General features: G+C 40.5%; 1 protein-coding gene across 9 annotated transcripts in view; it reads right to left on the minus strand.

Moving 5' to 3' along the window:
- The window catches only part of ATP9B (ATPase phospholipid transporting 9B (putative)), a 415,099-nt gene that overhangs the window by 135,138 nt on the left and 251,990 nt on the right, over positions 1–27,971 (minus strand). For 8 of the 9 annotated variants that reach the window (XM_037805661.1, XM_037805662.1, XM_037805658.1 and 5 more), the window contains one exon: positions 3,795–3,955. The exons of the other annotated variant lie outside the window; for it this stretch is intronic. In XM_037805661.1, the coding sequence (XP_037661589.1) occupies positions 3,795–3,955 (161 nt within the window). The remainder of the gene's footprint in view (positions 1–3,794; positions 3,956–27,971) is intronic. 9 annotated transcript variants of the gene reach the window in all.

A 27,971-nucleotide genomic window follows, 5' to 3' on the forward strand; every position in this document is an offset into this window, starting at 1 on the left:
AAGCAACTGAAACACAGGGAAACAAGGTTCATAGAAATGAAAAGAAAACCTGGGAATTCCCAAGATGTGTTTGCAGAGAGAGGCAAGCTGGGGGCTCCCGTGGGTAGCAAGGGGCAAGGGTGGAGCGGGGCAGGGTGAGCATAAAGCGTGCATGTGAGGACCGCGTGCCGGTCGCTGTCCCAGTGGCAAGCAGAGATGCAGTGGGCACCGAGGCAGTGGGCTGCAAAGCTGATGCTCTCGGCGAAGGGGGGGAGGGCCTTGGGCAGCACGCTAGGTAACCGGCCCCTTTTAAATCGGGTGCTACATGGTCTGAGTCACTTTTCAGAAAAAATCAGGGCAGAAGCTGGATTAAAAGTGGACAAAATTCTAGTCCATTTAGAAAGCTTCTCAAGTAAACCTAAGGGGAAAGGACATGAAGCCCCTCAATCCAAGGAATGATAAAAGAGTTGGAGAGAAAAGAATAAGCCCAAGCTGAATTAGCAGGTAAAACCCACAGAACTGGGTGGTGCGGTGTGGACACACAAAGAGAATAAGGGAAGGGGGTTCAGGAGCTACTTCCAGCCCAAGAGGCAGCTGGCATCTCCTGGCATTCCATGATGTGTGCTGCTGGACTTTTGGCCACACTGCTAAAAGAAAGGGAAATGACTACAGCCGCCCCCTGGCCACATGCGCCCGCTCGTCCTTTCCTCTGGGTCCATCCTTCCAACCCACTCTAATCAGGATATGGTACAGACCATCGTACCAAGCAGAGAGGCTGTTGATGCAGAGGTTAAACAAGGAAAACAAAAAGCCCACAGTGACTAAGCCAAGGCACATTCTGTCTCATGTGCAGACAAGGAAATAAATTCGGTGACAGGTCACCAAGACAGACGTGTACCCAGGTACCTTGAAAGCACACTGGGCACCTCATCTAACCAAGAGGCATCTAGAATGTTCTCATGAGCAGGTGAAGCTGAACGGTAACTGTCTCGGACGCTGCTCTTCCTTGGCCCAGAACACACTCCAATCCCTACAGGTCTCAGCTCAGATACCCAGCTGCCCTGTTTTACTTTCATCACAGCATGTATCAGGGCACAGCTGCTTTGCTTAAGTGTTCCCGTGTTCATGTTCGACTCCCCCAGTTACGAAATAAGCGGAGAGCATTGACTTTGCTCTGCAGACAAAGAGAAAGCAAAAATAAATCCAAATTAAATCATTAATCATAATAAATGTAAAATAAAGTCTGATAAGGGATTAAAAACAAAGAACCTAGATATATGCTGTTTATGAGAGATTTTCATTTACCAGAAAGACAACAGCAATTCTAAACCTGTAAGCATCTAATACCACAGCCTCAAAATACATAATCTATAAAGCAAGGATGGACAAATAACAAGGTGAAATGGGCAAATTCATTACCATGGTGAAAGATTTTAACAATGAACTTTTCATGTGGCAAAAGTTGCTAAATCTGGAAATCTAGGTAGAAGATATTCAAGTCCTTTGTATTATTTTTGCACTTTTTTTTGCAACTTTCCTGTACTTTTGAAATTATTTCAAAATAAAAAGTTAAGAAAAGCATTAAGGAGATTTAAAAAAGACAGTAAGGATATGGATGACATAAAAAATACAATTAACAAGACCACTCTAATAAACACATGTAAAACAACTCATCCAACATATATTTTTTAAGCACACATGGGTCATTAATAAAATTGACCATGTACCAAACACAAAGCAAGTATTAACAAAAAAAAGTGCTGTGAGGCTCTGAAAACAATTTCCAGAAGAATCCTGCAGATGTTTCATATAGTGAAGTTTTGATAAAACCAAGTGCATAACCCAGTATAAGCCAAAAGGTTGTATTTCAAAAGTGTACATCAAACTAGCTTAGAAGGCAGAATACATTTTTGCATAGGAAAACAGATGTCATGCTTGGCAGGCGGGTCCTCAAGCCCTAAGCACAGTGGCGCGAAGCAGGGACCCCTCCCCTGTCCACACTGCCTCCGTCAGTGGACACCATCTCGGTTTCAGTGTGGGCCCTGCAGCTCCACCACACAAGCAGGGCCGCGCCCTTCCCACCCCCAGTGCCAGGCAGAGGAGAGCAGGACTGGCGGTGCAGGGGGTGAGCGGCAGGCTGGGAGCCCCCTGGCCTGGGACGGTGGGAGCAGGTAGCCATGTGAAGCGGGCTGCTGTGTTCAGATCGGGAATGACCTGAAAGACCTACATATCTGAACGAACAAACCTAACAAGACAGTTAGAGAAGATGTGTGTCACTTATAGTCCACTTGCACAGTCAGCTTTTGGGGACAAAGCTAGAATAATATCCCTAGAGTCCACTTCGGGCCCACAGTATGTCTGCGTGAGGACTATGATGATGTGTAGAAGCTTCATTCCTTGAAGCAGGACGAGCTCTGTAAGGCGTCCCCACCCCACACCACAACCTCGCTGTCCGAGGCGCCGGCTGCAGGCGAGCACCAAGCAAGAGGGCGAGGAGCCAGCAGGTGGCTGGTGGTCATTTCAGCCCCAAGCAGAGAGGGAAGGGCTCTCTGATGACCAGGAGGAGGCGACCGTGGGGGGGCACTGACGAGCTCCCCTCACAGGGCCAGCGGTGGAGGGGGAATGGGCTGGCGTGGGAGGGGCAGAATGTGCCCAAGAGGAAGGGAGGGTGCAGGGATGAGAAGACAAGCCAGGCTGAGACAGCGGCCTCCAAGGGCCAGCACGAGGTCTAGATCAGCAGCAGGGCCACTGACAAGACAACGGTGGGGATGCAGCAGCTCACATTTCCTGAATACTTTTGACTTCGCCAGTTGTGAGCAATGAGCACTCGAGGTGGGGAGGGTTCACAAAGACAGCGTGCTATGGGAGGAGCAGAGAGGAAATCCAACTGCCCATACCTCAAATAGAGTAACAGCAGCTGAAATTATTCTAGGTAATCGGAACATGAACACAGTGGAGTGTGCAGAGACCCCAAAGAAGAGGCTAAACCTGCAATTTTATGGTGTAAGTAAATGAAAAGGACATTATACCCTTTAAACCAACTTCAGAGAACACTGGTTCTATAAATAAAGATGTTGTCCCGGTGTGGTGGTACCATTTAGACTACATAGCCTTCTATATGGCTTTGTTCCAGTCTATATTACGAAAGGTGGTTATTCTGTATTTCATATTTATCCATGATTCATTAGGTTTTACTCTGCTCATCCATATACACAAAGGATATCTTTTTCAAAAATGTCCTTTTTGCAAACATTTAAAGATTGATTTATAAATACGTACACTGTAAATATTAGTCTTCACATCAGACAGACATCCGATATTACATATTTATATCCCGATCTTTAGTTATATGGCTATTGTTTTGAAAAATAGTTCATGCTAACAGACTCTTATTAATTTCTTATCTGATTTGACAGATTATATCAGATCCCCTTTTAAATATAGATAATTTTAAAATGTCAATGATTGCATACCAATACAAGGGCAATTAAAAACTAAAAAGTCTACTGGCAGTAAACAAAAATTTTACGGTACTCAGACCTACTGTTTTGTCAAAAAAATCTTCCAATTACTGATAATTATATTACTAACACATTTATGTAAGGAAAAGTATCAGATCTCTATATTATTTCAAAAATAGCCATGACCAAAAAATGTATTTTCCACATAATGATCCTTTAAGATTTGTCAGATTTCTTGATGCCGTTTCCATTAGCTCTGTTTGAATAATTTCTTTCATACTGAGAAGAATCAATTTCAAGAAAATCATATTCAACAAAACCAGATACTTGTTCTATTTTAATTCTTAAACTTACCTTATGGGGATAATGTAGGAAAACAGAAGGAGGAACCGAAAAAGATTGCGGTACCACGGGCCTACAAATCCTTGTATGGTTACCATAACAACTGAAAGAGCAACTAAAGCCAAAAAGAGTGCTTTAGTCAGTTGATTGAGTTCAAGGTCCAACAGACCAACCTGAAAGAAAAAATATAAAATTAATTCACGCATAAGCGAACCACGAGGTCCCTATATATTCCATATTAATACACACACGTGAACCACAATGAGCCTATATATTCCACATTAGATCAGAACATGACAAGACACAGAAGACTCAAGGATCTTTCCATCCCTTTGTCTGTTTGCATTAATCTTTACTGTAATGAAATACAGAAATGTATTAATTTTATTCTTATCCTGAAAAGACTCTTGGGTATTTAGGTAACAGTTCTGAAAATGAGTCATGATCCTCAAAGAATTTTCAGAAGGAGTCTATTGACAAAACATGAGGTTAAAATACCCAAACACAAAAACCTCAGTTGTTCCTCTAGATAGAGGATGGGACAGCAGCCGGCTGGGACCAAGGGGAAGAGGAGTGACCGGGGCGGGAAGGGTTCGAGAGGCTGGGTGTGCCCGGCCCTGACACAAGTCCTGTGCCCAATAAATCCTCCTGTTATCAACATTATGTGCTTACGCACACTCCTTACTGAAGAACTGTATTCAGATTGAGAGTTTCCAAGAACAGATGGGAATTTGCTTGTCCCTAACTATCAAGAGGGTCTCTAGAAAGAACTCTTCTTAATTAAGAAAAAAGGCAAAAGAAAGAGTAGTTAGCTTGTAATAAAAAAAGTTTTTTTAATTTGCACAAATCCTACACTTTAGGTTCCCCCCATAGGTACACTACACTAATTTTGTGGATCATTTACTGGCAAGGCAAAATGTGAGATTAAATTATGTCAATAAGAGTAAGTTCATTTTTTGTTGCATTCTCTGTAGGATCTTGGAAACAGTGAGAACTAGCAACCCAAACAGATTTCACTCTAACAAGTTAAAAGAATACAACTCTTTTGAAGCATGCAACTTCAATTTCAAGCTCTAGGAATCTCTGCGAAGCCATTCCCCTTGCTCAGTTTCCTCCCTGAAAGCCCATATGCTGTGGCATGTGGGGCGACGCTGGGGGAGTGGTGGGAGGCATTTTGGGCACTGCGGACAGGCTTCACGAGCCGAGAGACAGAAGCGAGACAGCACAGCCACTGAGAGTCTGACGGGCTCTGAGTCAGGCGAGTTTGAATCCCAGCTCTCTACCTGGCTGTGTAACCTTAGGAAAGTCATTTAACCCCCTTCAGTTTTATCTGAAGAATGGGGGCTGCATTTGGGTCTGCTGTAGGACTCTGGGGTTGAGTAACGATGCGCAGCACAGTCAGAACAATTCCCGGTATCCAGTAAGGCCTCCAGACACATCACTGTCATTGTCATCAGCAACCCTTGGATGTCAATCTGCTTTCTCTGCTCACTCATCATCTGTCAAATGGTGTCAACCCGCCCGCCCACGGAGAGGCCTTGTGGGCTACTGATGGACAGCGGGCGGGTGCATGCCCAGATCAGGGGACCGGCCAGTGCTCAGAGGTGCTGGGTCACATCACCAGGCCAGGCCACTGCACACGAGTGACCGTTTACTGATGACTCCTCTGAAATCAACAGAAGAGCACATCATGTCAGCTCCATCACCTCTCTGTTGAATGAGTCTCTCTGAATCTGGTACGAATTTTGAAAAAGAGTAATTAAAAAATAAAAATGATTGCCCAAACTTTGAGAAAACAAACAGGATACTATAATTCTCAAATTAAAAAGTCTGAGATTGCTGAGCTAATTAATAAATGGGTTTATTTTGTGGTGCCTTTTGAAAATCCATAGGTTTGACCAATAGAAATCTAGCCTTTTCCACAACTCATATACTTAGTTTATATGTTTTTAAATTAATATTTGCCACAAAATCTCTTGAGACCATTAGAACCTAAAGTTAGAAAGAAAACCCAAAACTTTGCCAGGAAATCCACTAAGTGGAAGCTGTGAAGAAAAGGCATTAATAAAACAAAAAATTTAAATGTCCGCTACTACGTTTTTGAACTCAACTCTAAGGTGAAGAAAAATAAATAAGTAGTGGTATACTACCCACAAGAAACAGCCAATCCTGTAGGAGAATAAGATGAATGCCAGTAACACATGTTACAAGGAAGTCTGAGAGAGCAGTAAAAAGAGAATTATAAAATAGAAAGTTTTCTTTTCTAACCACGTTTATGTGTGAAATCACTCTCCTTGTCACTGACAATCAGTATAACCCCCAGCTCATACTTTACAGCCTTTAGACCCAGGATGGGGAAAATGGGAATGAGAACAGAGCTCCGAGGCAGTAAAGCTAGCACTTGCCTAGAGGTAGGTTCCAGAAGAACCTGCAGGCCAGCCTGGCCGAGGAGGCCCTAGGCCCTGGTGAGCCCCCTTCACTCCACTCGCCCTAGCGTCCCGGGACGGCCTCTCCGGGGCTCCCCAAGAACAAGCAGCCCAGGGCCGGAACACAGTTCACTGCATCTGAAATTTGCACTCCTTTGGCTACTGTAGATCTTGTCACTTTTATGCAAGACTCATAACTAAGGAAATTTAGGCAAAAACAATTACCAGTTTTACATGGACTATCTACTTAGTTTTAATGTAACAATGAATAAGAAACATGGCTTGCCAGAAGAAACTATTCTCTATATTGCAACATAGCAACAGATGTAGCCATTAGTTTTCAATAGAAACTTTTCAAAGAGGAACATATTCTCAACTTTGTATTCTTCCAAAATGGTACAGTGTTCCATCATTCAGTGTCCTGGATCACCTTCTAGCCAAATAAAATGTGTGAGAAAATTACATGAACAAGAATATTTCTAAGCTCTATCACAGGGGCTCCTTTATCACTGGGTCTTGTCACGGAACCAGTAAAACAAACCGTTTCCCTAGATAACAGTCTGAAAAGGAACCATATTTAACTAGTTGTGAAAAATTCCAACCTTTGGCTTGTGCATGGGCTGTCCCTTCCTTTGAGAATTAGGCAGCTGAAGACTACAGCGGCTGATTTATCAGCTACATTTAAAAAGCAGCACAACGAGGACAAATATCTTGCAATTTCCGCTACTTCAACTGCTACATAGTATATGCTTGAATTATTGAGAAAAATAGGTTTGGGGATTAAAATGAAGAAAAATTAAGCCAGGAAAGTAGAGCATGTTCCAGGGCCCAGATCCCTTTGCCGTGACAAAGGCAGTCTAAGTTTCAGGCCTCGCTGAGGATCAGATGAAGTCATTATTCATTCAGTCAGGGAAAAAAGACTCAATTACCTCAACCTAAAGATGCTATCAATGAATGCAAAGTGCATATTTTACTCTATTCATCCAAATCCCATTAAAAAGTGAAAGGAATGATTTAATCTGGCCTTCTAGAGCTGGTCTTTTTTTTTTTTTTTTTTTTTTTTTGGTAATAAAATAAAGAAACACTGTCTTACAAAATGCATAACCACTACCTCACACTTCTTTCCTGCACATAGCAGTGAAAGATTGTAAGGGGTGGACAAAAACAGTCAGAAATGAATACAAAGTTTCCTTTGAAAAAATGCCACATACAGGATCCAAACATTAAAGCAGACCACTGTACACTGAAATGCAGATAATTCAAAGCATTAATACCTTTCTAATTGAGGAAGACAGATGTGGTCAATTGCTCGACTAGTGAATGTAACAGTTGCGAAGACAACTCATGTTGTGCCCTCCACACACAACCCCCCCACCTACCTACAGCCATTTTTTTTTTTTTTTTTTCATTTAACGAAAGGCGATAAAAAATTTAACAGAGTGAAATACATCTTTCCAATCATGGGCTGCTCCCTGCACTCTTTCGGGCAGCCCCTTCTGGACTATGTGTATTCTTCCTGGAATGTAATTGCAACCAAGCCATAGGGTATAGTATAACCTTAATTTTCCTTGTCAATTCTAACAAAACACACTAAGAATTAAAGATAAATGTCAACATTTATTTAAACAGCAACAACAAAAAAACACTTTCAATTAATAATCTCCTTATATCTGGTTTCTCTAATACACCCATAAAAGTTTCCTCAGTTCCTCTAAAATACAATCTGGTCTCTTCAAAGCTATTTAACATTAAAACCTAGTTAACTTATAAAATTACAGATTCTATAAAAATGGTGATCTTTAGTTTTCATGTGAATCTTTCTTTAAAAAATTTCTTACATACCTGAACAGGCCATATACCTTTTGCTAAGACTGCGAAACATTTTTGCCTGTAAAATAGGTTATTAATGACTTGAAGTAATTATGACTGTATAAGAAACAGTAAGTTAAGTACACTAGGAAGTAATTTTCAACATTTATTATAATTTCCTATATTAGTAAAGCAAATTCCTTTCTACTTGTCATAATATTTGTTTCATTTGAAACAACTGTGATAACAAAATTAAATGCACTACTGGAAATTTTAATCTCCAAGGGAAAATTTGTGCATAATGTCTAAGACAACCACGATAGTCTGCAAAGGGGCTGTTCTAGGATAATGAACACAATAATTGCCTGTATAATCTAAAATGCTACTAATGGCAACGATCACAAATCCATTTAGCTCCTCTTTAATTTATGTACCAAGTTTTAAATAGCTAATGGTTCTCAGTAAAATAATGGCTTATACCAACAATAAAGGGTAAATATGGTATTCTCCTGCCTAATCAAGAAGAGATCAGTCAGGTTTTCTTTCCTTTTTTTTAAATGAATGAGTGGACGAATGAGAATTGGATCTTATCTTCCTAACAGAGCACCGTGCCAGTCCATTTCAAAGTTAAAAATCCCATCATACTATTAAGTTCCTAAGACATCAATGTACACACTAAACTAGAACAAAGGTCTGATGTTACAGAAACCAAAATCCTTCCAGTGACCGAATGGGCAGAAGATGAAACAAAGTGTGAGCCAGACGAGGAAGGAGACACACCAAGGAGGCGCTGATCGGAGGACACTTCCCTGGATGAACACGACATGCACATCAAAACGCCTCCACCATGCTTTGAAATTTCACATTGACTTACCTGTTATACAGAAATACTTTAGAATACAAAATTCCAAAGAGTCCATTTCAACAGTTGCAGAAAGATAAATATTACTTTAATTTGTCCTGTGTTTCCCTGTAAACGCACCACAATTTTAAAAAGCTGAAAGCCTCCGATGTAGTAGTTAATTCAGTGGAGACTGCCCTAAACAGGCAGAAGTACAGCTTTACAAGCAAGTGATTATTTAGGTTGAGAACTGATGTTATTGTTAATTTTGTCTGTCTTTTTTTGCAGCTAAAACTATCTTTGGATCATCCCATGAGCTCTGCCTCATTCAGAATTTGGTTTCTGGCTGCAAAATTGATATAGGGCTACACTTTAGCGTAACTTAAATTCCTATAAAAAGCACATTCCTTTCAATATATTTGAAACAGATCACCTCTCTATTTTTTACTGCTGGTAGAATCTTAAGAAACAAGATTTCTGTATTTCAAATAAATGAAACTCATATACTAAATCTAACTCCTAAATCTTTGGGAGAAATAACTTCATCTGTTATGGAGTTTAAATACAAGTATTCATTTTTTAAATGTGATACTCTATAGCATCATTTTCTTCTCAAGTTTATTTATTCATTTTGGATCTGAACTACTAAGTCTTAAGTGTCTGCACCACAAGCACACTGGCCACATACTGTAAACGTGTCTGAGCTATTATCATTTATCGCCTCAGTGATCTGCGAAACAAGAAGGGTTTCTTTTAGCCATTAGAGTCTATTGGCTCAATAATCTGTGCTTTAAAAGCTCCCTAAAATAAGTATGAGGATGACGATTCCTAATGTTACAATATATCACCTTAATTTCTAAAAATCTAAATTTATATTTACACAACACATTCTAAAATCTATTATGAAAGGATATTCATAAAGCTACAGTTTTACCTACCAACAAATTTTGCCTGACTATTCTACATTCAGCATTTGTTTAACGTCTTAGTTATTATATTGTTATTACTAAGGATGGTTCCCCTTGAATATTTAACATTTAAAAAGAAAATGGGTTTATTAGAATATTTTCATATAAACAAATAAAAATTACTAGTGCAAGGTTCAGCTATTAAAACAGCAAAACTACTTTGAATACCAATTTGACAACAATCAGGAGACAAGAGGATTCAAAGGACGAAAGTGGGCCCCCAGATTCTAAGGCTGACACCAGTGCCGGCTACTCTGCCAGCCGGTCTCAACAAACACATGCTGAGGACGAAATTATTCCTAAAATCTGCAACCAGGTCACCTGTTAAGTTTGAAGGGCAGAGGAGAGTAAGGCTGTTTTCTCAAACTGCTGACCTTCCAGATCACTGGGGATATTTCCACAGGAGCTTCAGTTCTTCCTACGTATTATCCACTCACCAGAGTATTTTTCATAACACTCAATAATGGCCAGAAAGTAGCACATTATCTATTGACATGTTATATCTCAGATGTTTGTACAGCATTAATGTTTCTTTCATACTTTCATGCAGCATAGTTGTGTCATGCTAATATATAGCCTTATAGCTCATGCTGTCATGGTATATAACCTTTATTAACATACAACTAATTTAACAGGTCATAAAATTTAGAGCAATACAGTGCTTAAAAATAATTGTTAAATGAAAAATAACTGGTAAGTTTAGAAGTTTTATTTTGAGTAATTTACTGTAAATTATTTAAAAAATCCTCATATCAAAGCCACATTTAAAACAAAAATGAAAATTTGAAAACAGGGAAAGCAATCTATAACCTATTTGGAAATTTAAATTTGTGTTCCATGCAAACAAATGCCATGAAAATCCAGCATTAAATATTAAGAAAAGGCCATACATTTTCTAACATTATTCCTGATCTTATTTTACAAGAGTGCATACAGTGTCTTGAAAATCGGAGACTAAAATATAACTATCATTCTTATCCAAGACTACAGCAACTACAGTCTCTCTGCATTGTGAGCGGTCATGCCTTAAGTGAATATTTTACTGCTGTTTGTGTAACAATGTATATTATAAACAGGAGAGAGAAGGCAAAGGGGAGTCTGCGGCCTGCGGGGGCTCGGCCAGCAGAGGGCACTCCAGGCCGGCGCGTGTTCTTGCGGAATTCTGAAGCTGATCTCAGAGAAACCGGAGCCGCTTCCTCTAACTTGAGCCCCTCAGTACATTTAATACATTCTACTTTAGACCTGTTAACAAAAAGAGTTACCCTAAGTATCTGCTTCGTCATGGAGGACTCAGGGCAGAATTTATAGACTTTACATGCTGGATTACACAGAGGGGAAATTTCCTGAATGAGAACCCAGCATCATTTAAGGAAACACATTTAAAGCCATGCTGCCCCGAACACCGAAGTCCCACAGACAAAAGCACAGGGTTAAAATTGTTGAAGGGTCAGATCTGCAAACTAAGGCAGTAAAATTGTACTAACAGCCTACATCAATGGTTTCAAGATCCTGAATATACTGAGCTTTTTTTTGTCTTAGCAATGTAGGAAGCTCTCAATTTTAAGTGGTTTTGCCAAGACCACACACAGATGTAAAATAATCACTTCAATAGCTTAAGCGATCCCCGAACACCAGAAACTTCAACATTCAACGTCCCTCATATATGTGGAATTCCAGACCAGGTATTTGGTTTTCAATTCAATCTAATTAAATAAGCAGTTGTTTTGGTATTTTTAACAGCATTAACCTATTCTCTAATACTAAAAACACAATACACATGAGTTTATAAGAGACAGTAACACGCTCATTAAAAACAAAGAAACAAGCAAGAAAAAACTCTTGAAGACCACCACCAAGAGCAAATTATACACATGGTCATTCCACAGGAGAACCCAGCAACTTTGGCTGTTTGCCTCTTCTTCAAAGACCTCATAAGGTCTCACACTTGGGTGTTCTTTTCGTTCCCAGGAATAAGAAATATAGATTTTTCTAACAATAACTCTGAAAGTTATTGACACTTTAAAAGAAAGGCAGTCATAGGAGGCTCAAAACTTCACAGACACAGTTAGAAAAGAGAAGACTGCAGCTTCCTTTAAAATTACCTGAAATACATGGCAGTCATCTTCTTTTGTGTTTTCAGTCCATTTTCAATAGGCCACACTGAAGAGACTGCACTACTTTATCACTCTTTTTCTTCCTAGGAGGTTGTGTGCACGTGTGTGTAAATGTCCTTTTTCTTTTCTTGAATGGGGCAAGTCTCTTGTTTTAAGTATCATGTGATTTTTTTTAGAAACACCCTTAAAATATACTCTTTTAATATTTTAATACTCATTTAAGTATAATTTATAAAATATTGACTAGAAGATAATGTATTTTTGTCAATTTTAAACATTTTAAAAATTTTAAACAAACCCTGTGTTTTAAATATAAATAAATAATAAATATTTTAAGTAATCTTGTATTTTTAAATCCTGTAAATTTTAAATATTTTTAAATGTACTTTTGCATATTACTAACTTTGGGGGTCTATTAAAACGTGTTCAGGAAATTATGAAAATACAGTCAGGGCTCCTTGGCATTCTGCAAGTCCCCAAGCACAATTTCTGTCTTCCCCTCAGGGAACCCTTTGAACCATTTTCAAGGAGTTAAAAAGATGACTTGGCATCTTTATGATATTCACAACGTGTGGCACTGAAGGGGCTGTTCCCGTAAGGGCCGTCGGGGGGAGAGGCCGGGATTTAGAAGAACAGAGCAGATGGGACCCCCACCCTCCAGGGTCCCAGCAGTTGGAGCGGTGGCCCGTGTGGCCAGGCCAGCCCTTCCCCACAGAGCCTGCCAGGCACGGCCACGCGACTGCCTCACGCGACCGCCTGGATAAGAAATGGGATGAAATGGGGCAAAATGACACCTTCCCCTCTCCTTAGTTAATGTCCTTATAAGATTTCAGAAAAGGGAATGGTTATATTTTTATTAGTTAAAAGAGGTTGCTTTCTTTATAAGTGAAACTTCAATTTCCAGCCCTGGATTCTCTTCATAAGGTGAGTTTCATTATTATAATAAAGCCAGAAAGGTGTCCAATTATTAATTTCAAAACATTACCATCTAAATTCTTTCTCTGTCAGACCAACAGGTATAACCTATTTAATGGTTTGCACAAGGGAATTTACTAAACATTCTCACTTAAAATTTCTTCAGTGTAAGACAGCAGAAAATCCGGTTGCACTTTTTAAAACTGCTGGCTTTAGGTGCTCTAATATGGTGGAGATCAGTTCAGTGCTCCCACAATGTGCCCATCTGTAGGCAGCTCTGTGAGAATTAGCTCCATGCCAGGAAGTGGGGAGCAAGGGAGGAAATGCTGGGGACCACGGTCCTGGGGGAGACCGCAGCCCTAGGCAGCCTCTGCCTGGGAGGCAAGGCAAGGCCCCCGGCACCGCGCAGACTGTGCAAACTGGTGGGGGTTCAGGACCGCGCAAGGCCTTCACCCTTCTGCAGGTATCTGGCACCTGTCACCGTGTACCTTGTAAAACCACTCAGCAGTGACTTTAACTCAAGAGTCACTGAGTGACTTGACAAGATACATAAGTAAGATATTTACTGAAATCAAGAACTATGATCATCATTTCACTGCTTTTGTATCAAATTTCCTTGCAATTAAATGACTATCATCTCTATATAACAATACTAAAAACACAACATGAAGATATTATAAAATGCTGATCAATGTTTGAAAAACAAATCAGAATTACAGTCATCTTAACATACGTGACAGTGTTGTCCCTGCACATTTTTTCCCACCTACACATCAGCTTAGCTGGCTCCTACCAAAAATCAACAGTAGGTAAACATTAATTTTTAAGTTAGCAAAACAGAATGGCAGGCACAGAATACCTGAAAAGGAGAAAAACAATGAAGGAAAGTTATATCAGCTGAATATCTAACTTTGAATCACTGTTTTACTTAGTTTTCAAAATTTAGCAAATTTGCCAAAAATTTTAAATCATAAGGGTAATATGGTTAAATAAACTTCTAATCCTTGCTTAATGATCTTTTTATTATGAAAACTGTCTAATTAAAAGGTTTATTACTTGTATCTTGACAAAATGTAACACTATTTTAAGGCATCTAAAATTTTTGTGTTGCTTTATTTCTTCAAAGACATTTTATAAACCATTTCATACTTAATGGCTTGTAAGCAATACCACGAGTTAGGAATTGTGTGAAAAGTTGCCCAGATTGACAGATAGTGTGAAAAGGTCTGTATTAATTTCCAAATAAAGAAATGCACGGAGTGGTATTTCATGATGATTATACTCTAAAGTACCAATTACAAGGCATCAGAAACTAGAGCAAGTTGACACTCTACAATAAAGCAAATAATTTCCAGTTGGAGGGGCAGAAAATGTTAATATGCAATGTTCAAGACTACAAGAATCTTTGTAAAAGGAAGTAGCTAATAAGGTTTAATGATGCATGTCAGGAAGCCACAGTATGTAGGGAAACACAGCTGGCTTCATTTTGTAAACTATTTGATATACACATCTTTCTAGTTCACGATTATCAGCTGTGCTACTGCCACAGGGGACAGTTTAGCCTTCAAATCAGGATATTCTTCTTGTTCTCTAAATTACAAGTAAAATACATTAATATAATATGGTGCTACAGGCTAGTGCCCTGACTAAAGTGTATCAGTTTATGAAAGAGGATTCAAGAAGTCTTCAGTAAAATGTAGTGGAAACAATTTTGCCAGTCGAAATAGGCGACTAAGCACTAGAACCATTAAAGCAAATCATAAAACGTACGAAACACTTGGATTGAGTGAATTAATAACCTGTGCAAACAGTCACAATCTTTCATATGTACTGTATTAAAATACAAATGGACTCACCAAGCTTCCACCTGGCATCTACTGCTGTGTTTATTTTAAGGGGTTCACATGAGCGGCTGGGGGGGAGGCAGGGTGGGCCACTCGGAAAGGCAATGGGCAGGGGCACGAGGACCTGAGTTACAGGTGGTGGCGGCATGCAGGTGACAGCAGTTAGCAGCGGATGACAGGAGCATTCGAATGTGTACCAGATGGCAGGTCACTGGAAACTAGCAAACCTTCCATGAGGAAACCCTGTGTGAGGCAACATCAAACTCAAAAGCTCTTAGAAATCAATAATTATTCAGCCACCAGAAGACAACTGCTGGGTCACAAAACTAATATCAAAATACTGTTGAGGCACTTAGCATACAGTTATTTTAAATGTAATTACACATATTAGCTGTTAAAAACAAGCATGCCACAGAGTGATGAAAAGGTTGCCCTAAATGAAAAGAGCTAAAATTCAAGTAATTAGTGAATTGTCTTATGGCAAAATATCGTCAACTGGTTCTAACTTTGTGTGCATGTTGCTGATAACTAAGATAGAAACAGCCATTTTCTAAGTGAGAATCTGTACTGAAACTAACTGGCATCCTGGTTAATTCTGAAGGCTAGAAACATTATAGAGGAATAAATGACAAATATCAGAGAAGAGGATATAGAAACTACAGTTCTTTGAATATAGTTGATTGAAGGACAGCCTTACAAATCTCGGATCACTTGTCCAACCCTCATGCTTAAAAATAAAGTATACTTCTCCTTCAGCTATGCCAGAAGAGAAGAGAGGAGCAGCAAAAAGATTACAAAAAAATATTGTGATGTTCTAGAAAAGGCAGCAAACCCACTGGGCTGGTCAACATTAGGAGTTCATCTGCCAAAGTTCTACATGAAAAGGAAGGCCAGCAAAAGTGCCTGAGACAAACAATAAATGTGCAACTAATGCACTGACAAGACTAATTCTACAGTAGTAATCAATGCATGAAATGGCTTCATTTTAATATCAATTAACTTACAACGGGTTCATTTCTGACCATCTCCCCCCTGACCTCAGCAGCCTGTAACTCGGTGGCCCTCCGTAATTTACAGCAATTTTATTCAGCCTCCCTCAAATGTCACTCTATCTGTTTCACCCCTAAGGCGGCGAAGGGGCCTGTGCAAGAACACACGGCCCGCAGCAGAGCCTGTAAGCGCCCAGTAGAACGTGAGTTTCTGCTTTCAGTTTTCTCGGCATCACGCTGCCCGATGGCTGAAACCTACGAAACATGCTGACGTGGGTGAAGCTGAGATCACTTTCATTCATGTGATGAGATCTCTTTTGCTACACTTCCCATTAACTACTCCTACTTCCACTAGGACCATGAAATAAAGACTGACACAATCTTCTTTATCAAAACGTTTTTTACTGTTTTATTTAAATGTTGTGAACTTGCTCAAGTGGCATCAATTACTATACTTTGGGAAAATAAGAACAGACTAAATAAAATTATTAAATGCTGTAACCCAAATGACTTAGCAAAGAAGTTACTATTTAACGTAGGGGAATATTTTGTAAAGTAAAGTAATTAAAGTATAAATAAACTCAGCTTAATTTACCTATTTTATTTCAAACTTCCCCCAGGGAGGTCTCTTTCCTTGTCTTTCGTAGCACCCACAGAGGACCAGAAAATGTGCATTAGGAGAAACCGGGTGGCTTCGTTTTGCAGGAAGAGGGGCCTGGAGCCAAGGGGCAGCTGTGCAGGAGCCACACTCCGGAGGCAGCAGGGACCGAGCAAGTCTCACCACGCAGCCAGGTGAACTCCCTCCTGGCACCCACACTGTCAGAGATGCCATTTGGGTTCACATCTGTTTTCATCAACAGCTCACAGGTTCTGCGTTAACTTTTGTTCTTCGTTTTCTATTAAAATTGCAACGTATAGGGAGGCACTGGACAGCTGGCCACTAAGCACTTCGCCAGAGGCCGGATAAGCCCCCAGGGCGCGCGCGCACGAGCCTACCGACAACAAAGCGTCTGTGCGCTGGTGAGCGCGCGAGCAAAGGGGCGTGGTCACGGGAAGGGCGGGGTCCTCAGAGACCCATGCCTGGACCCCGCGCCCCCCACCACTGGGAACTCCGGGGTGACAGCCTCAGTGTCCGCATCTGCGGTGCTGGGTGGGAAGCAGCTGCGCAGGGCGGCCTGCGCCTTGCCGCAAGGGGACGCGCGGACAACCCAACATTTATCTGACCTTTAACTGTCTTTCCAAAACGATGCTCTCAAACAACTAGCAAAGAGAGAAAACTATTCTTCTAAAGAATAATCATATAACTTACAGGAAAAAACTTCAAATGATAAAAGAAACTGAAGTGAAATGCTTGAAACAGGCTTTGGTCATCAGATTTCTCTTAAACAATGATACGCTGCAGGTAAGCTAATTTTTCTTCAATTTCCTTTCAAAATAAGTATGACATAATGGTAGCAAATGGCACCATAATGACTAGAATTCCAACAAATTAATTCTTAAGAGACTATTTTAAGTACCTGTAGTACACAGAAGCACACACCATCTTCCTTATCTTCCCGTCACCACTACAATAGACTCCAAGGAAGCTAAACACTGCACACTCACACTCCCATGAGCTCACATTTATTCTTTGGCTCAGTTTTACAAGAATGAATCATGTGCATGTGTGGGCACAAGTACAGTATTTGCATAAAACGGTGTGTTTTAAATTCACAACCTTTGTTTCACTCTTACGATGCAATACTAGCAACTCACTGTTGAGTAGCACAATCTGAGAAAGGAGGGTGGGCATGTGCAAATGGCCTAAAGCCAGGCTCGGAGGCTCATCTTGCAAGGACTTCCCCCCAGCACCACGTCCAGTCTACCTTCTGCACACTACGCAAGAGGCCCCTGGGTCCAGGCATTTCACACACGCACCTACGGGCTTGACCTTCTGAATTCCTAAAAGGCAGACAGCACTCTTTGAGAATTTTGATCCATACACACTTAGTCTCTGCCTGAAACACTGTCCTCCCTTCTCCATCCCACTTTATGTTTATGATCATGCCTGGGCTCCACAGGACACTGCCCTGTGAAAACTCCCCTTCAATATTCCAACCAGTCATGCAGCCAATAGGCTGCATCTGCTCACGTAAAATGTTAGGTGCTATTATTCTTCCTGTTATTGACATGATAAAAATACAAGTATTTCTTCTGACTTTCACTTATTTCCTCCAAAGACTTTCAAATCTAAGCAAAAATGCTGCTCTACAGCAATCTACTTTGATGTGCCATTGCACATCATTTCCCCCTTATGACACCCAAACAATTACAGAGACCGCCTCATCCAGTTGGAGATTATGTTGGCTTCCAGCCCCTTAGCTGTTCATTGCTAAGTAGCACGCCGACAGCAGGAGGAAAAGGAAGGAAGCTAAGTTTCAAGTGCATGGCATCTGCTACCTGCCCACAATGCGGGGGTAGGGTGTGGAGGGAAGCATGACTCTCGGGCCAGCGGGACTCAGGAGTCAGCTGCCAGTCAGGCAGGTGCCAGCACGGAGCCGGCACCATGTGAAGAAGTCACTGAGGGCGAGAGAGAGGCTGGGTGCGTCTGGATGTGGCTGGGCTTCCCCAAAGCAACTTCTGGCAGGGGTCCAAGGTCCACCCTGTCCCTCCCCAGTGATCTGGGGGTCTGCAGAATAAGAATAAGAATTCCGTGAGTGCTCTGATCTTCAGCTGGGGCAGACATGGCCCAACTGCTGCCGAATCAGTGCTGTGTTCCCTCGTGCCACTCTTTTCTGGGCTCTTCTACACCCCCTCTTCAGCACCACCTGACACTACCCTTCTGTAAAGACCGGAACTGACTTGCCAGGGCTGTGAGATGGCAGCACTTTTCTGACAAATACTGTAGGAAATTATTATGGAATTAACTGCCAACTTATTCATAAAAATTATCAGTTTGCCAAATAGGGTAAATTCTTGAGATGACAGTGTTCAATCAATGATTAGGATCTGTAAATAAAATGCAAAGAATGAGAACTTAATATTTGTAAATGGAAAGCCAATTTGGAAATAAAAAGCTTTACAGCCACCTTAAAATAAGAATGTATCTCCAGAAAGCGGTTTTATTTTTATATAGCAATAAATGGGAAATAAAAATTTTTTAAAGATTACAATTAAAACATCATCAAAAACTTTTAATATCTAGAAATAAATCAAACCAAAGGTGTACTAAACCTCTACCCAGAAAGTAATAAGGGACTATTGAAAAAAAGAAAATAATTCATAAATAATAGAGGGATACATTTTTTAATTAAAAGACTCAACATTTTAAAAATTAAGTCCCCCAAATAGATCTAAAGAAATTAAATGCAATCCCCATCAAAATACTTATAGTAATTAAAGATTATTAGCCAAAGGGGAACAATGGAGCCCAAATGTGCACCCACTGCTTGTGGACATGTTATTTATGAATTAAGCTGCACCACAGTGGGGAGAGGACAGTCTCTCCAGTATCTGGTTACAGGTCAACTGGATACCTATATGGAAAAATAAAAAGAAACCAGTCCCTGCTTCACACCATTCACAAAATCCAATTCCAGGCATCTGCAGATCTAACCGAGAAAGGTAAATAATAAAACTTCTAGAAGATGATGGAAGAGAGTATGTTCACGACCTAGGGTAGACAAAGATTTCTTAAACTATAGAACTAAGAGTTGCTTTGTCAAGACTTCATGAAGAGAATGCTAAGCAACAGAGTAGAAGAAAACATATAACATATAACACATAAAACCGACACAGCACTCACACCCGAGATATCTAGAAAACTCCAACAAAACAAGAAAGGGACTAACAATACAATGGAAAATGGCACCTGGCTTGTATGGTAGTTCTCAAACTCACATGCCCAAATAGCCAATACATATGTGGGGGAAGCTCAGTCTCATTCATCATCAGGTAAATAAAAATTAGAAACATGAGGTATGTACCATGCACCAAGAGACATACACAAATGTCACAGCAGAACAATCCATCAAGCCCCAAAGCTGGAAAGAACCTAAAGGTCCACAAACTACAGAACAGCTGTTATACACAATTATGGCTTATTCATACAATGCCTGATGCAAAACAAAAGTCCACTGAATGGATAAATGGAGTAATTTATCAACATTCCAGTGTCAAGTGAGAAGATATCATATGAAAGAATATTTATCATTTATATGCAATTTATTAGTTGAAACATAGCTAATAAACAGTTTTTATAAGGTAAATTGATATAGAAAGATTATAAACAGTCAAGAAATGATTTTCGATTAATTAGCAACAGTATCAAATAGCCCAACCTGCATATAACATGCAAAAATAATGGACAAACAAGTCAAATGATAAGAACTGGCTTACCATAAGCAAATAAAGGTTCCAACCTTTGATGATCAACAAACTGATGGTTAAAGAAAACTTCCACAGTATTTTGAAAAAACATATATAGTAACATTAATCAAATAAGATTAACACATTTTTGTACTTTTTGAACTATTTATATTCATTTTTAAAAGGAAAAATAACTACTCTTTACTCACTCCTAAACTTAATACACGCACATGTCCTTTCTGAAAAGTATAAATATAATTTTATAAACAGATTCAGATCTTGAGTTCCATGACGGTTCCTCTGTCAACTCTGCCAGGTTTTGGTGCCCAGCTGTTTGGTCAAGCAGGCACTGGCCTGACTGTGACTATGAGGGTATTTCCTGGACTTAAATCATCAGTAAGTTGATTTTGTCTACGGCTAATGACATCTGTAATCAAGTGAGGAGTTTGCCTTCAACAATGAAAGAAGTCTCATCCAGCCAGCTGAAGGCCTGAAAAGGGAGAGCTGATGATTTCAGAAGAGAGAAGTTCCAGCTCCACTTCAGCTGGCCAGCTTCTCCCAGGGAGTTCACTGAAAACCTCCATCGGAGTTCCCAGCTTGCAGCCTGCCCTATGGAATTTTGATTTGCCCACCCCACAGCTGTGTGAGCCAATGCCTATAATAAATCTCAATAATATTTACATTTTATATATCTCCTGTCAGTTCTCTTTCCCTGAAGAACCCTGATACAAGTTCCTTTCTTTTTTTTTCCTTTAAGACATTACACTAGCTTTAACACAAAAACAGAATATGTAGTTACAATCTAACATCCTTAAAATGATTTAAAATATGTCTTAAATGAAATTCTGCAAATAACACAAATAATACGGACACTTTAAAATGTCCAAGAATCCATTTATTTTTCATTTCAGTTATGTATCATCCATAAATACCGTTAACATTGTTATGATCTCTTTAGAGAAAAAGCCAAGGTTTAAGAAACATATCTCCAAAAATGAATGATCACTGGCTAAATAATTTAAAGAAATTTTCAATCTAATTTTCTTCTTAAACCTAGTATACTGCTGATAAGGCAAAATGCCCAAAATTATCTTCCTGAAATAATGCTGTTATAATGCCTTCTGTATTTGTCTAAAGTATGGAGTAAATACATCATTTTAGACTGAAATTAGATCTTAGAAGTAGTCATTTTTCTTAATATTGTTTGGAATTAAAAAACATATTAAATCAATCCATTATGAAAACTCTGTTCTCTGTATTGTGTTTCAGACCATGTCTGTATCTTAAGGCTATGAAACAATTTTTATAATTGCAATAAAAAAAAGAAACTATTGACTTTCACTTAAGAAAATTGTTGCTTGAATGACTAAACATTCAACCAAAACAAAATAAATCCTTCTCTAAACTGTATCATACCCAAGTTCTTGTTTCCATAGGTAAAAAAACTTTATATAGTCACCATTTATCTTTTTTTCTCCTTCTAATTTCATGTCTTTATTTTGTGTGGTGGGAGAGTATCCCTAATGCAATTTAGCAATTACATGATTCTATAGAGCAGTTAGTGTCAGCTATCAACATTACTGCAATAAAGAGAAATACATTTCACATCTGTACCAGTGGCAAAAGTTAACAGAAATCTGGGTATCTGGTTTAGAAGTAATGAGTTTGAGTTCCAGGCCTGGCTTTTTAAATCTATTCATTTACTTTGAGGTCATTTAATTTGGAACATTAACTTTAAAAAACTATTATCTTCAATGCCCATGCAGCAAGACACACCTAAAATAAATCAATATTTATTAAGGTTGTATTAGGTGCAAAATATGGGGAAAGAGAAGGCAAATGTATATCTGTTACAAGTTCTTTCGTTGAATATAATTTCTTTAAAGACAGTTTTTATTTCTAATACCCAACAAACTCTAGAAGCAACAGGCAGTTTGTATGAAATATGGATTATTCTGCTTAATGACTAACAGATTTAGAAAGGGAAGGTGACATCTGTCAGCAACTTCTTCATTTCAGGTTATATTGGCAGTTGTCTGGTGGTAATAGAGGATGGGGAGATGGAAATCTGCATTTAAAATCCTGTCTCAGCACCTGTTTCTATCCAGTATTTTCTATGGAAACACTGAGGACCTCTCATTATGAGTACAAACAGCTATGACGGCAGAGCATTCTGATACAATACACATACAAAAAATACTGCTCACTGAGTGAAATATTCTATTCAATACTAGAAGAGCATTTGAGATCTTTTGATACTTCCTCTTCAATCAATTCAAGACGAATACTATTTTATACTCATCTAAAAGCTCTTTCAGGGGAGCTGACTTAATGTCTTTCATTGATTCACTCAATCACTGATTCTTCTGTTCATTCAATCAACGTTTTTTAAACACCTAATGGATTTGTCTTAATGCACCATAAGCTTTGGCTGAAACACTCAAAATTAATAAATATGTGGTTTTAGCCTTCAATAAATGAAACAAAAATAAAATAGGTGGAGAATAATCATCTGAATTTGTCCATGTCTTGCTTCCTAAATACAGCACAGCCACACATGCCTAAGCAGAGGGATAAAGGCAACCCAGAGAAAGCACAGCCCAATGTGGAGTGTCCAAGCCAAGGAGACCAGGACGGGGTGGCCCGGCACGGGGCGCTGGGGCCTGACACGAGTGAAGAGGCGGGTGACGACCGGTACGTATGGGGAGGGCGGCAGTTGATCAAGCAAGTAAAGATATTAAGAATAATGGTAGACATGTTTTTTACTGCCAGAGAAGGGAATTACAAATATGGGAAGAAAAAACAAGAACAGAACCTGGGGAGTTCAGCTGGAACTGAAAATGTGTTTGAACTCACGGTTTTCAATATACATAAATACAGAAAGAAATACAGATGTGTGTGTGGGTTCACACACACACACACACACTCCGTCACTCTGTCTACTGTGAGGTATGGGAATGACAACACCCGTGGCAGTGAGTACATGGGCTCCCTTTTTCTGTTAAAAGGGACCTGGGACTCATCCCAAGGCTGCGGCAAGGAAAGTACATGATGAGCCTGGAAGATCTTTTTGAGGCAGAAAACACAAAATGATGGATTCATGTTAAAGGATCCAGAAGCCAACCCAAAGGGGCTCCCCAATGGCCAAAAAGGAGATATCATGAGCAGCAATACGTGAATGTAACAGGGTATAACGGCTGAATAAAATGGAAAACCGCGAGTCCAAATACGATCATCGGGAACACCCCCTTTCTCATCCCACCCTCCCTCCCCTGCTACAGCACTGGTTTGTCCTCCACAGCAACTATCAGGACTTTTCACGACAACTGTCTTCGTAACTTTTAGCTCCTGATTTAGACTTGCTCAACATCTACTTATTGAACACCTACTATGAGCCAGGATACTGGAATACAGCAGTGAATAAGACATACTCTCTGTCTTCAGTGAGTTTAAAATCCAGTGGAAGAGACAACAGGCAAGCTGACCGTTATAATGAGTTTATGCATTTGTTCCGCGAACACTGACTGGCAGTGCCCTGGCAGGGCACTAGAAAAGCAGGGATGATGAACAAAGTCCTCATGGTCAAGAAGCCAACATTTTATTGGAAGAGACAACAAACTAGTTACACAGTCCTTTAGTCCCCCCTCTCCTGTGCATGCAGGAGAGCACAGGGGCCCATATGGGTACAGAGCAGTGGACTGACCCCGCAGGGTGGGGCGCTGGGTGAATACGGCCTGGAGCCCTCGGAAGCTGAAGGGCCTAGTGGGCCCCAGGACAGATGCTGGCATTGACCACACTGAACCAACTTGGCGAATCTGTGTTTTTAAAAATGGTGCCCCTGGCTGTGAGGTACAGAACTGGAGGAGGAGAGAGGGCATCTGCAGGAAGCAGCTGCTGGCTGGCCAGGTGAGGTTATAGCACCCTCCATCTGCCCACGGCTTCAACAGTGCCGCTCCAGTGGGGGAAACACAGTGTGGGAAGGGGCAAGAGAGCACAGATTCTCGGGGAACAGCTCAGAGGAAGTTGGCATCCCACAAAAGCAGGAAACCAAAAGTCAGTCATGGAAAGGGTCCCAGCGGAGAGGAGCTCCCAGGCGAGACCTGCAGAAGGCCTGGGCTCGGGGCGGGGGGTGGGGGTCAGGTGCAGGCGGCTGCCACTGGGATTACTTTGCATCTCACCTGCCAGAGGGGCTGGCAGGGAGAGGAGAACGCAGGCAGCCCCTGCGGAGGGCACACGGGGCAGAGCCGGTGCAGCAGCAGGGAAGCCGGGCACAGTCTGGCGCTGGCTCCGTGTCCGTTGTGGCTCAGGCCAGGACTGGGGAGCACTGGGGAGCTCCGGGTAAACAGGGGCCGGGGTGCCAGCCATTCCTTAATGCCTTTATTTCATCAAATATTTACTCGAGTTGACATTTTACATTTACCTCATTTTTAAGATACTATCTCCTGCCAGAGAAACTAGTACAGAAAAAGTACTTGGCAACTTAAATAGCATTTGTATTTTCACAGTTCTATGAACGAACCACTGTGTGGGTGTCTACACAAAATCAATCAGTTTCAACCCTTAGAGCGTTAGGGTGAAGCGTTTTTATTAATTTGTAAACTCTCAAGGTAAGCAATTCCTCTTCTTTAATGTTCTAGAGGTAAGAATTTTTGTGGACCAGGTTTGTTTAAAAAAATAAGTAATCAAAAAGACTGTTTGCCAGTTCTGTCTCTCACAGTGTTTTTTTTAAGAAATTAGTAAGATTCACGGGAGTGGAAGAGCCTCAGGCAATGCCCACCAGCCTCCATCATCCCACCATCAACATCTCATCATAATCATGTCTAGTCTTTCACTGTCGAAGCGAAATGTTCCCGGCACTCCTGCCTCACCCGAGAACGAGGAACAGTTCACCACACCACCGGGAGGGGCCTTCGGAGGGGCAGACAAGGACCTCAGGGGACCCCCAGCCTTGGCCTTGTTCCAGCCTAAGTGTTAACCAACTGAACCAAAAGCTCAGTCATCCCATCTACTGGACTAATTCACTCTGAAGGATTAACCTCGGCGAGACTAAACAGATAAAATACCCAGGACTGTTAAAGAAACGGGATGAAAACCAGGAAGAAAGAAAATGGGTAACATTTCTGACACGCTCATCACACTTACCTCTCCTCACACACGCCCTCCGTGGCACCCCCGGCATGCAGCCTTGTGTCACGCTCACCTCTCACACACGCCCTCCGTGGCACCCCCAGGATGGGGCCTTTCATCACACTCGCCTCTTCTCACACACGCCCTCCGTGGCACCCCCGGCATGCAGCCTCGTGTCACGCTCGCTTATTCTCGCACATGCCCTCCATGACACCCCTGGCATGCAGCCTTGCATCACACTCGCTCACAACTCCAGAGTGGGAGAGTTGGGGTCGACCCCACTCTGCCTGAACCGGAAATCCTTTCCACCATGCTACCACTGCACTTTAATTTTTAAACATTAACAGCAAATATTTCAAATAACATTTGTTGAAGCTTTGTAACTGGAAGGCTCTATTACCCTGAGAAGAATACTAACAAACCTTCAGTAACATGTTTAGAGTTCATCTGAACTTCTATTGCCTCTTGAAAAATGTTAATAAGAAATAAACTGGCACAACTAATTTCAATTTACATTGTAGTTAAAAAAGAAATGCCTGATGTGGTAATTTATTCCATACAAGGTTTTGTGTTCTAATTGTGATAAAAGAAACAGAGTGCAAAAAATTTCATTCTGACTTCAATGCCTTAAAAAAACTGAGGTTCAATTTTGATAGTATTAAGCAATTAAAAACATGAAAAGCCTTTCAGAAACTGTTTCATGTGGGTGACTGCACCTGAAAAGCAAGACCCCAGGCAGTTAATCTCTCCTTACAGAGGGTAAAACACAAACTCACATGCTATATCTTAAAGTTTTGCAAAAGGTAATTATTAGCTGACAATGCTAATTACATAGGGGGGAAAAAGCTATTTAGTTTTATGTTAAATTTATCATACACATGTTTTCGTTAATGCAGCTTTTCAAAAGACAAGTTTGGTACAGATGCTACTCTAACTTCAAGAAAATCAAATTAAACAAATCACTAGCATTCAGAGTATATTTTCAGATGTATGGAAAAGTGGTTGGGAACAGCTATGTTAAGATTTGTTTCTAAGGAATGTTTTTGTTTTGTTTTTTAAAGCCCTGCTTAGAAAAAGGTAACCATGGAAGGGAAAAAACATGGGCTATTCCTTAGGAAAAATAATCTGATCATTCCTTAAACATGGCAGACACTGTCTTCAATGTTCCAGAAACCATGGTGACCAAGATAAAACGTCCCCGATCTCATGGCGGTCACCGTCTACGGGAGACGCGCTGCTGAGGAGATGCAGCTGGGCGCGTGGCTCTGGCCACCTGAAGGACTGTGGGAAAGTGACCCTGAGCCTGCGGGCAGGGAGCTGGGCCTCGGCTTCCCACCGGCCAGTGGCTTCCTCTCCCTGGTCGCACGGACGATCCCCTCTGGGCAGCCCCCGGGACCGGTACCCGAATGCAGCCTGTAGGGTGCCTGTGCTCGGGTCAGTGAGGAGTCAAGAGACGGCCCCCTCTAGCTGACCGCCCGGCCCCAAGGCCTGGCTGGAGCCCACACCGTGTGCACGGCTTGTCCGGGGCCCACGGAGTCTCCCAGGGAAGGCGGCCTCTCCTCTGAGGATTTCAAAGTACCAGGAACATTTTGTCATCTTCCTCAGTTTCTAGTCTTCCTTAGAAAAATAATCCCCCGTCCACGCACCCACCTTCATTCTTGTTCTGCACAGAAATGTCGAAACGGGTCTTTCTCATTCTCAATCCTAGCAGGCGTTTCAGAACTGGTTTCTTACAAGACCAAAAAGGCTTTCATCGTAAATCCTTCAGATTCAGTAGTGGTAACAAACACTTTGTTTTATAACTTGGAAAAATTGAGATGGAAAGGGAATGACAGATAAGCTATTTCACAAGTTTCACAAATTTCTAAAAATGCATTTGGCCTTAGGGTAAGGAATCAAGGAGTCCAAATATTAAAAAAAAATTATGAAAATGCTTATTTGTTTCTTAAATGAAGTAATTTACCTGCTACAATTTTGATTATAAGAATCTAGCTTATTGCTTAAGATTGATGAAGTACTGTCAAAGAGTTCTTATTTAATATGAAACAAATTAGTAAGACCTTATTCACAACTTTATGTAAAGGTAAGTCTTTTAAGTGATAGCTTACTTACTTTAAAAAATAAATTTGCCTGTGTTTCCTATTACAGCACCTGCTTTATAATCAAATTCATAATTAAAATGAATTTAGGAGGGACATAATCCAAGTTCTCTAGTTTAGATATGTACTATACCCTCTGATAGCACATTATATCCCAGATGTTAAACTAAGATTGCTTTTTCAACATTAAGCATTTTCCCTCTTACTGCTTTCCTGAAATTATAAGTCTATTTATGTTCACACTGCCGATGAAGAAGCACAACTTTTAATTGTGAGCAGCTGTAGGAGCGAAGTGTGCTGATTACACGAGTGAAGGCAGTGTGTGGGCCGTCAAACCCCGAGACCCACACTGTGCCTTGTCTATGTGCCACTGAATTACTTTATTGTAGGTTTGTTTTTCTAGTTAATCTTTTCCCGATGAGGCTCTGAAACACTGTGATTTGTTAATATTAATAACAGTTATCCAAAAAAAGCTTTCCAAAAGTCTTTTTATCTATGTAAACTGACTGTAATACTATATTCTACAACACATAGTTCTTTTGTGAAGCACATGATCACATTTTTAAAACAAGTATTTGCATCCAAAAATATTTTATTACTCAGAAGCCAACTATTAAAAAAAATTCAAGTGTCTATGATGGTATACAACCCCCCAAAAAAGACAAAAATGAGTTATTTTATTGTAATATTTTAATTTAAATCAACACAAC

Source organism: Choloepus didactylus, chromosome 16, assembly GCF_015220235.1.
Source record: "Choloepus didactylus isolate mChoDid1 chromosome 16, mChoDid1.pri, whole genome shotgun sequence".
NCBI classification, from domain to species: Eukaryota; Metazoa; Chordata; class Mammalia; order Pilosa; family Megalonychidae; genus Choloepus; species Choloepus didactylus.